At 36.0% G+C, this 15,439-nt stretch overlaps 1 protein-coding gene across 5 annotated transcripts in view; it reads left to right on the top strand.

Moving 5' to 3' along the window:
* LRRC7 (leucine rich repeat containing 7) overlaps nucleotides 1-15,439 on the top strand; it is a 492,830-nt gene extending 477,391 nt beyond the window's left edge. For 4 of the 5 annotated variants that reach the window (XM_041746971.1, XM_041746970.1, XM_041746976.1 and 1 more), the window contains 2 exons: nucleotides 607-681; nucleotides 14,025-15,439. In XM_041746971.1, coding sequence (XP_041602905.1) covers nucleotides 607-681; nucleotides 14,025-14,132 — 183 coding nt within the window. In that variant the 3' untranslated portion in view covers nucleotides 14,133-15,439. The remainder of the gene's footprint in view (nucleotides 1-606; nucleotides 682-14,024) is intronic. The other variant, XM_041746972.1, reaches the window with a different exon arrangement.

The raw sequence follows: 15,439 nt of genomic DNA, 5'->3' as shown, positions 1-15,439 counted from the left end.
ATTAACAAAATTAATTTGACTTTTTTATAAACTAAATCAGTTTGGGGATTTTGTAACTACGTTGGCAGAAATTCTGTGTTTAAAATGCATATGGGAATTTTCTTGTGTTTAATTTGTTCACGTGCATTTTATATTAAAATTTCAAGTAACATACAAAGTAATACTAATTAAGATAAACCAGTATTTATTTGTAATTCTGATAAGGTTTTTAAAGTGTATTCTGAATTTACAATCTGTCAAATAGAAGATGTTTTCAATAAAGAAAAACTTAAGAGTGATTTCTGAATTATATGAAAGATGGTTTAGCATCATATTTCAAATTATTTCAGAAAGAAATTAGACTCTGCCATGAGATTAATTTATAAATCATAGGTGCCCTTTAAATCAAGATCAGCTTTTGTTATGCAGGTAAAGATGTTGCTTTTCTTACATTTGACTTAAAAAATGGTGCCTTTTTTTAAAATACTTTGATAATCTTTGAACCTTACATGTATAAAATGTTTTTAGTCTGTTTTCATTGTTTTCTATGTGAATGAAAAAATTTTTGACTAGGCCTAGTTCTTGATAATACAATCAATCCTAACCTCTGTTACTTCTGACTTATAGGGTATCTTTGTTACTAGGGTTCAGCCTGATGGACCAGCATCCAACCTGCTGCAGCCTGGTGATAAGATCCTTCAGGTAAGAGAGATAAAAAGCACTGCTTTCAAATGCCACATTAGAACAAATACGTAACCGTGTTATTACGTCGAGGGACGTGAATTAAATGACTGGCAATAAGTTCTTTTCACATTTCTTATTTGCGTTTATGTGGGAGCAAAGGGTTGAGAGGAAAGTCAGAAACAAATTCAATCTGATATAATTCTACAAATTCCAGTAAATACTGGAATGCCAAATGGCACATGGTAGATATTCTGCATCTTTTTGCTTCTGTGACTAGTGTTATTTGGTGATATAAAAAGAATTGAAATGTATAAGAATCTATGAATCGCTATCAAGTATATGTAAGAGCAGTGAAGTACTGAAATAGGACATCTGTGAAATAGGGTATTTAATTTCTTAACAGTAAGCTTATTACTGTTTGACTACTGTAAAGTGCGTGGTTATATCTCCCTACACCCCCCTTCTCAGATACTTCAACAAAAGTTTAACTATATATAAGGTAACTTATTAAAATGTGCTGTCTGATGGAAAGGACACTTTCTCTAACCTAAAGTTCTGTATAACAGAAATGGGTCACTCAGCTCTGGAGATCTTCTATCTTTTATTTACCGAACACCTTCAAAAAGTTCTAGAGAAGTGGAAACCCTAGATTACTGTATATACATATATTTATATATACATCACAAATATAGCATTAATATTTTTTTGTCAGAAATACTTAAAACTAGCAAGATCCTGAAAACTCGAGTTTTCAAAAATGATAATTCTCCGAAGACCATGGGTTGCTGGAACCCATAACAATGTCCACAGTAGAAATAGCATCCAACAGGTTTGAGTCCACTCCATGCAGGCAGAAGACCAAGCCAGCAGTTAATCTTTAGAGTTAAAATATTGAAACAAGAAAGACACAAAATAATCTAAATTTATTTTTACCATTTGTTATGGAAGTTCTATATAATTTTATTTCCTAAGTAGCCCTTTGATCTTAAGCATTTTATATCATGCCTATGGTCCTCATAAGTGTTATGTGTAAAATGAACTGTGGTTTATATTATATCTGACATCCCCTCATCTTAAAAATTCAACTATTCAATAATTTTATAAATTTCCATGAAAAGGCCAAGAGTAAACTAACAATGTAATTCCCTAACAGTAAATGCTGCTGTTTAGCAAAGGAAATGGCTAGTTTTTTCCTCTACTGAATTTCAAAGAAATGATTTTGAATTTCTGAGTCTTAGAAAAAAAATGTAGCCAGCTAATCTAAGATCTCTGATCTATCTGAATTCTATGCCAGTTAGAGAAGTCTTCCATAGCTTGAGACAAGGTTGGGAGTTGCCCTCATCCATGACACAGGTAGCAAAAGAAAGATTTTTCTCTCTGGATTCAGAAAAAATATATCTAAATATAGATATTTGTTACACATGTTAAAATGTTATATATCTGGAGACAGGTGATAGATGACAGATGATAGATGATAGATAGATAGATAGATAGATAGATAGATAGATAGATAGATAGACAATCAGTTTAGATGAATACAGATAATCCTTCAGAAAGGAAATGAGAATTCAGTTAGTGCGTATTTGCAGGATTAAAATACTTTTCTGGCTGGGCCGTTCTAGGATTATATGTGGGGACATGAGGGTTGAGTATTTCTAGTCCCTAAGAGATATACAGACACAGCAATTCTGAATGCAAGAAGTAGGAAGGAATGATAAACCGAATCAGCTAAAAGCCACAAATCTGCAGAAGAGCTGCACCTGGGTTGGCTCTTCTCTTCACAAATGACTGTGAAAAACATAACATTTTATTTTTGCTCTAGACTCATTTGCATCTAGTACAATAAAATCAAAGTCCATTTTCAGCAAAATAAAAATGCACATACAACCTAAGCAAATGAATTACTATATTCGCAGTTTCACTTACACTAGTTAAAAAGCACAAGTGGCAATATACTTTCTGAAAGAGGTAAGAATGGCTAATTCTAAACTGAAATCATTGCCAGCATCAGATGCTAAAAGGGCAGATTATATTTCTGTCTCCTTATAACACTACTGGCTCTTTGTTTAAAGAATAATGGAAAAAATTAGTTATCTCTCATTTAGAAAATCCTTAAAATATGTCCTCCCTGGAGCAAATTTATTGACAAGCCTTTATGACAATGTAACAGCCTAGAAAATAAAGGTAAAGGAACAAAGAAATAAACAAATGAACAACAACAACAAAAACAATGAATGAGCCTAAGCAATGGCAGTTATTGGGTTTGATGTAACCCAAAAGCAAATAGCAGAAGAGACACTGAATAGCAAAAAAGACATATCTTTCCCAAATCTCCCCCAAACCCTAAATTTATTATAGAAGAGCTGTCTCTTTCTTTGTCTATAACTCTTTTCATCCATTACTCTCTTCTTACTCTGTTATGGGATCATGCACTTGTTATTGGAATTACATAAAGAGGTGTGCATTAAGAGATTATCTTAATTAATGTTAATATTTCTATCATTTTACTGTTCATTTTCCCAGAATAAATACACTATAATCAATGAACATATCCAAGTGACCTACTGTGTTTAGTGAGTTATATAGCTGTAGGACCCTGTGGATGAGGAGCTAGCACCATGCTGGGAGAACTGATACTTCCCAACCTCACCCTCCTTCTCCTCCTCCATAAAGTCAAATATACAGGAGTGAGAGAGAACAAGTGAAAGCACATGCATTATTTTTTTTTAAATGTTATTAGATTGAACCATCTGAATTTGCCAATATTTGACCATTTCTGAATATTAATTTCGTTGGCTTTACATCACAGTTTCTTTTTTGTAATGTTCTTTCCAGTTAAAAATAAAAATCAATCTAATTTATTACACATTTTAAATTCAAAATATATTAAAATACAGAAAATCCATTAATTTTAGTTACTCTGTTGAAAAGATGAATAGACTGAAAAAAAAGAATATATCATACTTGATAGTTAATGTGGTTCACAGTCATAGTCTGAGGCTCATTTTTAAGTATATTACATAAAATATTACATACTATATATATATAAGTATAATACTCTATTATATCACTGTAGTCAAACCTTATCCTTTTCATTTACCTTCCCACCCCCTTCCCCAGATAGGAGCCTCACTTTGGCAGAAGAAGAGAAAATAATTTATAGATATTTATTAACCACATCCAAGTTTTACCAGTTGTCAAAACAGATTTTTCTCATATAAAGTATACTAATATGATACCTAATTGAAGATTATTTCATAGTCTCTTCTACCATACTATAATTTTAAGGCCCAGAATGTAAGAAAAATGTTTAGACTTCCCAAAAGCATAAATGAAATAGCCATGGATGCCTGAACCTACCGTATACAGATACCCAGTGCTGTGTCTTTATCTGACCGGGAGATCAAACCCTCCTTGCCTGAATGGAAGCCGTACATGTCTTTGAATGACCGGGAGGCATGGTTCACTGCTAACAGTATATCTTACTTAGCTAAAGCTTATTTCTTCAATAGCCTCAAAGCAAAGTGCCTCTGAGAAGTCATAATTAATGTCACAAAGTCCATGCACTAAATTTCATGACTTTTGCTCATACGAAAGGCTTTATTTCATACTTGGAATCTTGTACCTAGCTTTCCAGACCACCAAGGGGAAAGCCTCTGGATCCAGGCACACAGCCGAAAGCAAGAAGTCACAGTTGGCAGCTTCATGGTCTGGGAAGAGAAAAACTTCTTTTAACAAAAACAAAATTCAAAGAGCACAGCAGAGTCATTCAGTATAGACTCTATAGTGTTTCCCAAGAACATCCCTTATGATGTCATTTTTTAAAGAGTTCCTTAGTCAAAGAAGTTTCAGAGCCACCTCAGACTCTATCCCTTGTTTTAGGATTTCACAATGTATCAAGCATTTCAGAACCTAAGAAATCTTACAAATGTATATGTCCCAAACATATTTGACCATACAGCCCTCTTTACCAACAACATCCATTAACTACCTCCACAGAACACACTGTGGGAAATGTCTCTTATAGAAGCATCTAACTGGGCCCACAGCTTTATCCCACGGTGTTCATGTTCATAATTATCATCATGAGTCATTCAGAATGGGTTAGAGTATATTCGTGTCTCTGAATTTTTAAAAATTTATCCCAAAAAAGGCTACCAAAAAAAGTAGAGTGAGAAATTCTCATTATGGTTAAAATGAAGTGTTGGGACCCTTCAAAAAATAAACTTAAGCTGTTGAAACTTCACTAAAGCATTCCCAGCAAGGTCAAATGAGTTTTACGTTAGCTGATCTTAGGAGGTGGTTGAAAATGAAAAACATCAGAGAGGTTGGTCAAATGAGTTGATGCTTTACGTTAGCTGATCTTAGGAGGTGGCTGAAAATGAAAAACATCAGAGAGGTTGGAGGAAAAGTGGGGCAGAGGGGTCAGTAATCATATAATTCTTAATGTTCAGGGAAATTATTGTTTTTAATAAGACATTTAAAGAATGAGATTTTTTTAATACAGTTTAATTAGAAGACAACAATAATTTTCACAAATGTGTATGGCTTCATATGCCAGAGTTTCACCGCATATCTTATTTAATTTATGAAGTTCAGTACAGTCAACTAATAAAAGATTGAGTAAACACACATTGCAAAGCAAAAGGTAACATTCTACATAATAAGTAAAAACTGGAAAACCAATAAAAGCAAGTTAAGTTTCTTAGACTGGCTCTAACTTCCATAAATTGGCTGAAATAAAAATAACAATTAACACCTCTATGGTGTCATTTATATCATGCAACAACCCTGCAAGGTATCTACTGTTGACAGAGGCTAAATGACTTATTTGAGCTTCTTCCGTTTATACAAAACTGATTCTACTGGAACAGACTTTACTGAAAGCATCATATTCATCACATTTTCTATTTGTATATTTGGAAAATATATATCAAATGCCACAGTGTACAGAGTATTGGGCCAAGCGGTGTAATATGTAATAAGGAGTGTAACTAAGTCCCTGGCTTTACACAGCCTAGGCTAGGAAGTAGATGTGCTCAAAATCACCTGAGCAAAAAAATGAAAGAGGAAGAGAGGAAAGAAGGTGACTTTAAGCACTTAATAAAATCAACTTCTCACCTGTCTTAAGAGCAAATGCTCTACCCAACAGAGACCAACATGGCTACACAAGCCCCCTGAAAATGAGAGATTGAATTTTGCAGTTCTGCTCATTTTGCAAGTTTTTTTTTTAAGATTTTATTTATTTATTCATGAGAGACACAAAGAGCGAGGTAGAGACACAGGCAGAGGGAGAAGCAGGCTCCATGCAGGGAGCCCAACGAGGGACTCTATCTCAGATCCCAGGATCATGCCCTGAGCCAAAGGCAGACGCCCAACCACTGAGCCACCCAGGCATCCCTATTTTGTAGTTTTTTTTTTTTAAGATTTTATTTATTTATTCATGAGGGACACAGAGACAGAGAGAGAGGCAGAGACACAGGCAGAGGGAGAAGCAGGCTCCATGCAGGGAGCCCGACGTGGGACTCCATCCTGGGGCTCCAGGATCAGGCCCTGGGCTGAAGACGGCGCTAAACCGCTGAGCCACCGGGGCTGCCCCATTTTGTAGTTTTTATTTCTTTTAAAAGAAATAAAGTATAGCTTGTTAGGGAACTGCTCTGCAAAGGAACGTAGGGAATTCATTTGTTAGAGAGGTTCCTTCAGCATGTTTGAAAAGAAGAAAACAGGCTTCTAAAATCAAAGCAATTGAATAAGTAAACGTGCCTTCAGGATCGCTAGGTATTATTAGTTCCATGCCCAAATTCCTAAACAAATAATTGACAAAGTCTTTAGATGCATCTCTGGTAGCCAGCCATGTCTTTTTTGAGCCAGACTTCATGAAACATTCAAGCTGCAATATGTGTGTGCACTTAAGATAGAAGAGAAATCCTTATCTATGTTTGAGTCTATGAAGATTTTTTTAATACTGCAGTAAAAGCCATTAAGACTTCAAATTCTCTCACATTTAAAAAATGAGATGCAGATGGGAACTCTCCAAGAATTTTGAGATATGTGGCTCAGATTTTTGATAGAAAGGAAAATTTTTCAAATGACTTGGCAGAAGGTCAATGTGGTATCAATTATGCAGCATATTCAGCTCCAAATATATGCCAATATTTAGTGATAGAGTGCTCTATCAGATTAAAATTCTGAAGTGAGAACAAATTCCAGGTAGCAATGTGAAACATAATTATGATTATTTAAGATTCCTGCTGTTCCTCGTAATGTCTCGCTGTTGAGATTAAACACCATGAAGGCTTGCCCTTGTAGCTCTGACACGGTTCCTGTATTTTTTAGTTTTCCCTCATTCCAAGAGCTATAGGCCTTCAGAGATATTACTGTACTAACGTATATCCAGTGTACAAAATACATGTGGACTCCCGCTTTAAATGTTTGTCCCTGAGGGTTTCAATTAACCAATAATCAGACACCTAAGTCCCTAATATCATTTTTTTTTAAATTCTGAAATACTGTCCTTCTTATTGCATAATACCACCAGCCTTGTGGCCAGGGCTTCTTAGCAATTAGTTTTTAAATTTAGAGCTTTGAATAATAAGGATACAACAAAATTCCTGGGAGAATTACAGCATCCTCTGTAGAATTTCTGTAGTATAAACATCCAAAATTTATGCATTTAACAAAACATTTACGAGAAGGAAATCAAAGATAAATCTTGGAAGGAACAAGAGGATGAAATCGAGAAACCAAGTAGACTTTACAGTAAATTGATGAGCCATGATTGCAAAGCTCTACTTTTCGCTGTAATTGTAAATATGATATTCATTAACCCTCCATCTTTCCAAGTCTAAATCATGCAAAGGGACAATTAAAAAGCATCTTATGGCACTGATGTCAAGTGCAATTTTAAAAAGGCAGGATATCTTCTAGAAACAATATCAAGATTATACAGTAAAAAGGTTCCTTTATATTTTCAAATGAGCTAAAGCCAGAAACCCATTAATTATATATTCTTAAAGCATAAGATTTTCAGAATATCTTTTCTTTCCTCAATTTTTTTCTTATTAACTTCATTTTAACTTAATACGCTATTTCATTTATTTCTCATTTTTCATGAAATTACTGTTTCCTCTAAAGTGCACACATTTTATTATAATCCACAATAGACTGTGTTTATATAAAACATGTATGTGACCAACTGTGACAATGTATTTTAAAATTTCATTAACTTAGCATTGATTCTTCAAATCATTTCTTGCACTCATATTACACATATATTCAAAATATCAAATGCACAAATGTAGATTATATGCATTTACTTTTCAAAGCATCATTGGATTAATCCCCTGCAATCAATATCGCGGAGTAGGGGACTTTACTTTCTCAGCCCTTTTTCTGTTCACACACATAAGACAACCACAAAACATTACTAGCTGAAATATTAGGATTCTTCTCAGGTTCATTTTAATTGGAAAAGCCCGACACCAACGTAGTCACATAATTTTCTGATTTCCTGTCTGAACTGCCCACGATGTTAGCCAGAGAGCCAGATTCATTTTAACAAATACAATATAAATTCCTTTGCTCTTCAGTACTAAGAGTGGAAGGAAAAGCTTCTCTCGAACTGAGATTCTATCTTCTTTCATTCAAACACCTCCTTCCAACCCCTTCCGTCCTGGTTTTGCCAGGCATTGGGGCTAACATAATGTTGCATATCAAGAAATGGCTCAATTCATATTAAAAGCTGAATTCCTTTTGGGCATCTGGGTGGCTTAGTTGGGTACACGTCTGCCTTCAGCCCAGGTCATGATCCCAGTGTCCTGGGGTCGAGCCCTGCATCGGGCTCCCTGCTTAGTGGGGAGCCTGCTTCTCCCTCTGCCTCTCCCTCTGCTGCTCCCCCTGCTTGTGCTCTCTCACTCTGTGTAAGATAAAATCTTTTTTAAAAAATTGGATTCTCTTAATGAACCTAAAACATTCATTAACAACTTCACAACATCCAATGAAACAAATGATGTGCCAAGTTACTAAGCTGACTTCTGTAATATAAATTCCTACCCAGTCATTAGCTCTGGGAGCCTGGATCTTTCCTATACTGTGACCGGTCCTCACATTTTCATCTTCAAAAAAAAAAAAAAAAAAATAGGGTTCACTAGACAAGAAAGTTCCTTCCTCTGACATTTTGTCCTTCTATTCTTGTGATCTAATGAAAATTCAAGAAGGCAATAGTGAAAGTAATATTAATAGTAGTAGGAAACATTTGATTGGTTTGCAGTGTGCCAGGCCTAAGCACTTGACATATATTAACCCATTTAATCTTAAATAGACTCTCTAAAATAATGAGCTTTCTGATCTTTCAGAGTTCTCCTGGTATTTTGTTTTTTGTTTTTGGGTGAGGTTTTTTTTTTTTTTTTTCTTTGAGATTTTATTTATTTATTCATGAGAGACACACACAGAGAGAGGGAGAGAGAGAGGCAGAGACACAGGCAGAGGGAGAAGCAGGCTCCCTGCAGGAAGCCTGATGTGGGACTCGATCCCAGGACCCTGGATCACGCTCTGAGCCGAAGGTGGATGCTCAACGGCTGAGCCACCCAGGGGCCCCCTTTCTGGTATTTCGAAGCCACTCCCAGGCAGCCTCTCTCATGGTGGCATCTTAAATAGGCCTCTTGAGGTTCCCCCAAAGCTCTGGTTTTAGATCCAAAATATTTCTGGAGACTAAAATTACAGGTAGAGTCCTACTGTTTATTTGCCTCAGTGATCTAAGTCATCAATCTGCTTATTTCCTTCTGGGAAGTCAGCTCTGTACCTGAACTTCCAACTATATAACTCTCATTTGTCACTTACAAAGCATGGAAACTAGAAGCTGATGGTTTAAAGTGATGTTAAAAGCTCGTTTCTTTGAGGGCTCTTTCTAGCCCTGGATCAGAACCCGGACTGTGGTTCAGAACATCTTGAAGCCTGTTTTATTGGAAACAGCCCCAGATACAAGGCCCGACTTCATCCAGCTGTGCCCTTTCCCTGCTTTTTTGCCCTCTGTGCTGCAGAAAGCTGGGATTCACTGGGGCCACTGGAAAAGACTTAATTCCCTTGGATTTCCTGCTGCTTTTGTGAGCACAGTACCTTGATCCCCTTCAGGACCACTCTTCCCAGTTAGCCTTCCGCCTGCCTCTCCCCGGAACCCAGCCGTCCTGTTCTTTCCTCTCTATGCATTTGTCCCACAAGAATCCCTGCTCTTCTGTTCAGCCATTAGACTGGAGCCAGCCTTCTACCGTCTTCTGGCAGGAAGAGTTAAGCTCTGCTTCCTCTTCCCCGTCCCCTTCCCCTCCCTTACGTCAGAGTTTTCCTAGCTGCGCAGGGCAACCAACCGCAAACACCACCTCCCAGCTTTGCTCTGCATGTCCCAAGTTGCCACCCCGTCCCAATCCCCTGGTGAGATTTCCTTTCCTTCTACAATGCTCCCTTTTACATGTATTTTCTGACAAATCCCTCCGCATTCTGTGTGGTGAATACCAAACTGCAGTAAAACCTAACCTCTGGCGCTTACGCTGCCACCCTGACCTCCTTCCTGAACTCGTGTCTTGTTTCTAAATATATGATCAACAGTTCCCTTTGCATCCATTGCCATGGCCTCAGACTCGATGCCTTCCCAACTGAGCTGTTCCTTCATTTCTATTTTCTCCTAATGGCATCACAGTCTGATTCTTGTTTGTTTCTTATACCCTTGTTCAATTAAATGCCACATTTATAGATTCTACCCTAAAAGTTTTCTTTTTTAATCCATTTCCTCTCAAGTTTCCTGGCACTGTCCTAGCAGATAGCCTGACTTAAGCTTTCCACTTTTGAGAGAGAAAGCTCACATATGGCTACAAGAACCCAATTAAGCCAGAGTTAACACTATAATAAGAATGAGAGATTCAGCGTTTCTGGAGATTCTAATTTAGGACTAAATGTTATTTCTACCAGTATTTTTGGAATGACTTAAGTTAATCCCTGATAGGAATCTGAATGAGAATTAAGGTTTTGCAGCCACCATAAAAAACAAATTATGTCAGGAGATGATACAGCAACAGTTTTAAGGGGAAAATGTTCATTATTTTGTCATAATCAATGAAATGTCAGTTCAAATCAATGGAAGCAATTGTGGTCCCATTATTTCAGTGAAGTTATGAAAAAAATAGTAAGAAGGAATCTTCTGGTATCAGATTTTTCAGCCCTGGTTGTGTAGCCTCAGGCGGCCTGGCCTCTCTGAAGTGTATCACTTTCACTTACAAAATAACAGGATTAGCCTGGATCGCACTTGCACTCGCTCCTATTCTCTTACTCTCCTATTACCTCTTTCTCTGTCTCCAGAAAAGTTCTGTCAGAGGAAGGAACTTTCTGGGCTATCTCTCTTCATTTTGAAGAAACGAATCCACAAACTCTCCCCACCTCCTAGCAAGCCCCACCACATTAGCTAACTTTTATGGTCGTTTCCTATGCTAAGGCCTAGGGTCTAAATTCACTGGTATTTTTACTCTTAAATTCTTCTAAAAATGATTGCATACCTAGATCATCTTAAAACTCTTTTCCCTGCATGAATTGTTGAAGAACTTACTTGAAAGAGCCAACTGTTAACATGTGTAGGGCTGGAAGGGACTCCAGGATTGAGTGAGACAAGGATGGTGGTCCCCCGCCAATCACACTCTTGCGAGGTGCGAGTATGGGGCAAACTCTTGTTGTTCACTTCAGAGAAACAGCTTCCCTCTTCCCTTTTCCTTCCACTGAGCTACCCTAGTACTTCATTTATCTCTTCTGACGTTAATTCAATTCAGCAATTGCTGAGTGCCTACTACAGGTAAGGCATTTTCTATGTTATTTTTAATTACGTCCATGGCTAATTTCCCCTTCTGGATGGTCACCTCTTTGATGGGAGCCTCCTCTTATTATTTCTTATCCCCAGTGCCAAGCACAGTGCCTTGGGCACAATTAACACATAGCAGACATTTTTGATTGAAAAATAAATAAATAATAGTGGAAGTGGAGCACACCTTTTTGAAAACCTTTTGATAGAAGTATTCAAAATTAACAACTATGACTAATTTGCTATCTGGGTTCTGTGCCACTTACGCCCTTAAAATTGATATTATTTTTGAGACTGACAGTCCCTAAAACCAGGAATGGTGAAGTCTAATGAAGGACAATATACCATTTGTGGCCTCCAAATCCTAGAACATTCCTTTTCCCTGAAACACTAAGCTACTGAAATTCAAACCTGAAAATTCCTGGTGGGTTGTGAGTGCAATGCAGTTCTAGGTTTTGAGTCTTCTGAGTCTTTTGAGCAATCTGGGTGCTCACAGAGTGATTAGTGAGGACATTCAAGAACTCCATTATTAAAGTTGGATTCAGGGGCCCCTGGCTGGCTCAGTCAGTAGAGCATATGCAACCCGTGATCTCAGGGCTGTGAGTTCCAGCCCAACACTGGGTATCCAGCTTACTTAAAACAAGTGAGTAAATAAAGTTAAATTTAATTCATAATTCAGGTATGTCTTTTGGTCAAACTGAAGGCATTAAGGTAGTTAGTATATTCCTCAAAAATACGGTGGAATAAGCATACATTTCACCTGCTATTTTGCTATTTTCCTGATGTCAGATACAGATTGAGAATAAAAAGAAGAATATACCATATGCTGTGTTCTCTATCCCACATCATCGTCCCACCAGAAATAACATCACATGGACACAGTTGTCTGGTTTTAATTGTAACTTATGCAAAAAATTGGGGCTGAAGTTCTATCCAACTACTGAAACAGCCAATGCCAACTTTCATAGGCATTTCCAATAATTAAATGTTATTATAGATATTAAAGGAGGTATATATGTATGTATATATACATACATATATATGTATATATAGATAGAGAAAGGAGGGAGAGAGAGAAGGAGATTCTTCAATTCAAACAAATGTATGCTTCTAGCTATATGGCTTTTCATGGATTTACCTTTCTATGTCCTAGGATTTTCCTTGTTAGATGTACTGTGGTTTAAGAAATGCAATATTTTAGGACCTTCTTTTTTCATCATACCATTAGCCAACCAATTTTAACAAACTAGTGATAAAATATAATGTATCAAGATGACTTTCACTTAAATTATAAAGTCTATACAGTACTGATGGAGATCTGTTTTAAATTCTAAAAAGCCAAAGGCAGTGAAATATCTTGAGCATTTTAAATATTAATCATATTTTAAGAAAGAATTAAAAAAGGCAATGAGTTCCCGAAATTAGTATCCATCAATTGAAAACTGAAAATGTCAACCGATTAACCAGCTCTATTGTCTGTACTTTGCCAAGTAGTCAATTTAGCTGACTCTTCCAAATCAACTGATTCCCAGATGCCAGGAAAACAGTTACATAATTGTTAGTCATTAAGTTTCCAAGAATTATTCCTACCAAGTTTCAATAAGATCATGGTTTTCTTTTGGCCTTCATGACAGGGAAGGTTTATGGGATCCACTTCTCTGTATATTCATAATAAAAATCATTCCAATCAAGAGAATCTGTAATTTAATGTAGAAAAAAATGAGCACTCATAATAGAGAAGCATGTAAATGTCAAATTATAACCAGCCGAAACCCCAACATTGTAATCTTAGGCTAATTTTGTCTAAAGTGGATATCGAAGGCATAGATTGATCATTCTTGACTAGAAGATGGCAGGCATTTTCACTCTTACTAATGTCACACTGTGTGCTTTACCTCTGAGGGATGGATCTCTTAGGCGTATTGGATGCCATTGAGAACCACCTGAATACATAATGAATATACTTGCATTTAGCAATAGGGGAAATAAAATAATCTCCTTAATATAAAAATGTATTAACTTAGAACTTTTCAGTGAGTAAAAATAAGATTTAATAAGACTGTAAGAGTGTAATTATGTGTGTCATGAGTGCAATATCTGACCTTGCTGAAGGGATTCGCCTATCAGTAATTCCAGAGCAAGAAGGCAGTGGTCCTGTGGACACTTCCAAACATCTCAACTAAGTACCTGCAAAAACAAAACAGATCAAAAGACCAACCACAGAACAAGGACGGTATTTCAAATGTACCCATCTGTTATCCACCAGTGTGTCTCCATGGTTAGAACAGTGGCGAGGGCAGCCTTAGATAGGACATACTAGATGCTTGATAAATATTTGTCGAATCAATAAACGGAATCAGAGCTGCGTGAAATTGATTGTTTCCATAGTTCCCATTCTACTGTGAATTTTAAAAACTGATAGTTTTTGGTTCCTCAATATTCCCTTGAATCTTATGATTAGAAACAATGGTGAGGTGACAAACAAGTATCTTGCATTGATTGCCCTGTTTTGTTTGTGTGTTCACAGGCAAATGGACATAGTTTTGTACATATGGAACATGAAAAAGCTGTATTACTACTGAAGAGTTTCCAGAATACAGTAGACCTAGTTATTCAACGTGAGCTTACTGTCTAAATATTTTTTATAAATAGTGAAGATACGTCTAGCCAGACCTAATGTTCAAAAATAAATTTATACATAGAAACAAATTTTGCCAATTGCTGGACCAATGGCAAACATTAGTGCCAAATGTATAATACTATATGTTAGCACTGATCATCCTTAAAAATGTTAACTATATAAATATGATGTTCATGTGGTTATGTATTAGTTTTAATTGTCAGCCTCTGGCTGTGCATTGGTGCAGTTTTGTTTTTGTTTTCGTTTTTGTTTTTTTTTAATCAAATAAGTTTCTTCTCGAAGTGGATTTCATATAATTTCGGAGCACGGAAGCACATACAAGCTCTTTACGAATTCTGCTCTCCATCAGAAACACTGCCTCAAAGTTGTATATGCCTTTATATAGAAAATACGAATATAAAGAATTGTAATTCCCATAAAATATTTCTAGCACAGGTATATGTTGGCATATATACAAAAAGAATATAGAGAAAACAATATTTTCATAAACTAAACATCTCGGATTGAGAAAGAAACTATATCTTAAAATAAGACTTTACTATATTGAATCTTTTTCAATAAAAATTACATGATAATGCCTTATGAAAGTAACTGTACATATGGTATAAAGTGTTTATACTTGGTTCCATATTCATTTGCTAAATTCTCATTAACACAGAGTGAAATATTTCATAAATTAGCCATTTATCTCTGGGACCGGAATAAAAATAGGACAAATTAATTTGTTCAATGCCTTTAGCTAATTATAATACACACAGAATTAAGAAACAGACTAAAGGTCATTATAGATAAATCCTTTTCACCACAAATTTATGCAGTGAATGATGGGTGGCAGGAAAGATATTGCTTTATTTCTTTCAAGTTTATGTTGATTATAAACTGTAGCCCCTGTGCTTTCCTTACTTGTAAATGTGGAATTTATTTGTGTGTTGCTTTATCTAATTTGCTACTTTTAAATAATTTAAAATGAGTTTTGGAGATTGATAAAATTTATCATTAAGAAAGACCGCTGTTAGAAAGTTATGGTGGATGATTAAAAAACTTTGGTATTTAAATATGAAACTTCAAATATAATTTCTCAGAGCTGTGGTCCCACTGTATTTATTAATGTCAGTGCCTGTTTTTGTGGGCTAAAATAGGGAAAATACTTTTTTTCCAAAAAAGTTTCAAAGTATACAATCCTGGGTTCTGTCTCACTGGAAAGACAAGCATAGTCGATACAGAATTCGTTATTTTTACATTAGAATTGTTTTCCTCTATAGATGATCAAAATCCATTTTATAATCCTTTAAAATATTTCT

The sequence above is a fragment of the Vulpes lagopus genome, chromosome 3, assembly GCF_018345385.1.
Source record: "Vulpes lagopus strain Blue_001 chromosome 3, ASM1834538v1, whole genome shotgun sequence".
Lineage (NCBI taxonomy): Eukaryota > Metazoa > Chordata > Mammalia > Carnivora > Canidae > Vulpes > Vulpes lagopus.
The sequence above is the reverse complement of the archived record's forward strand: the minus strand, read 5'-3'. Positions and strand labels throughout refer to the sequence as shown.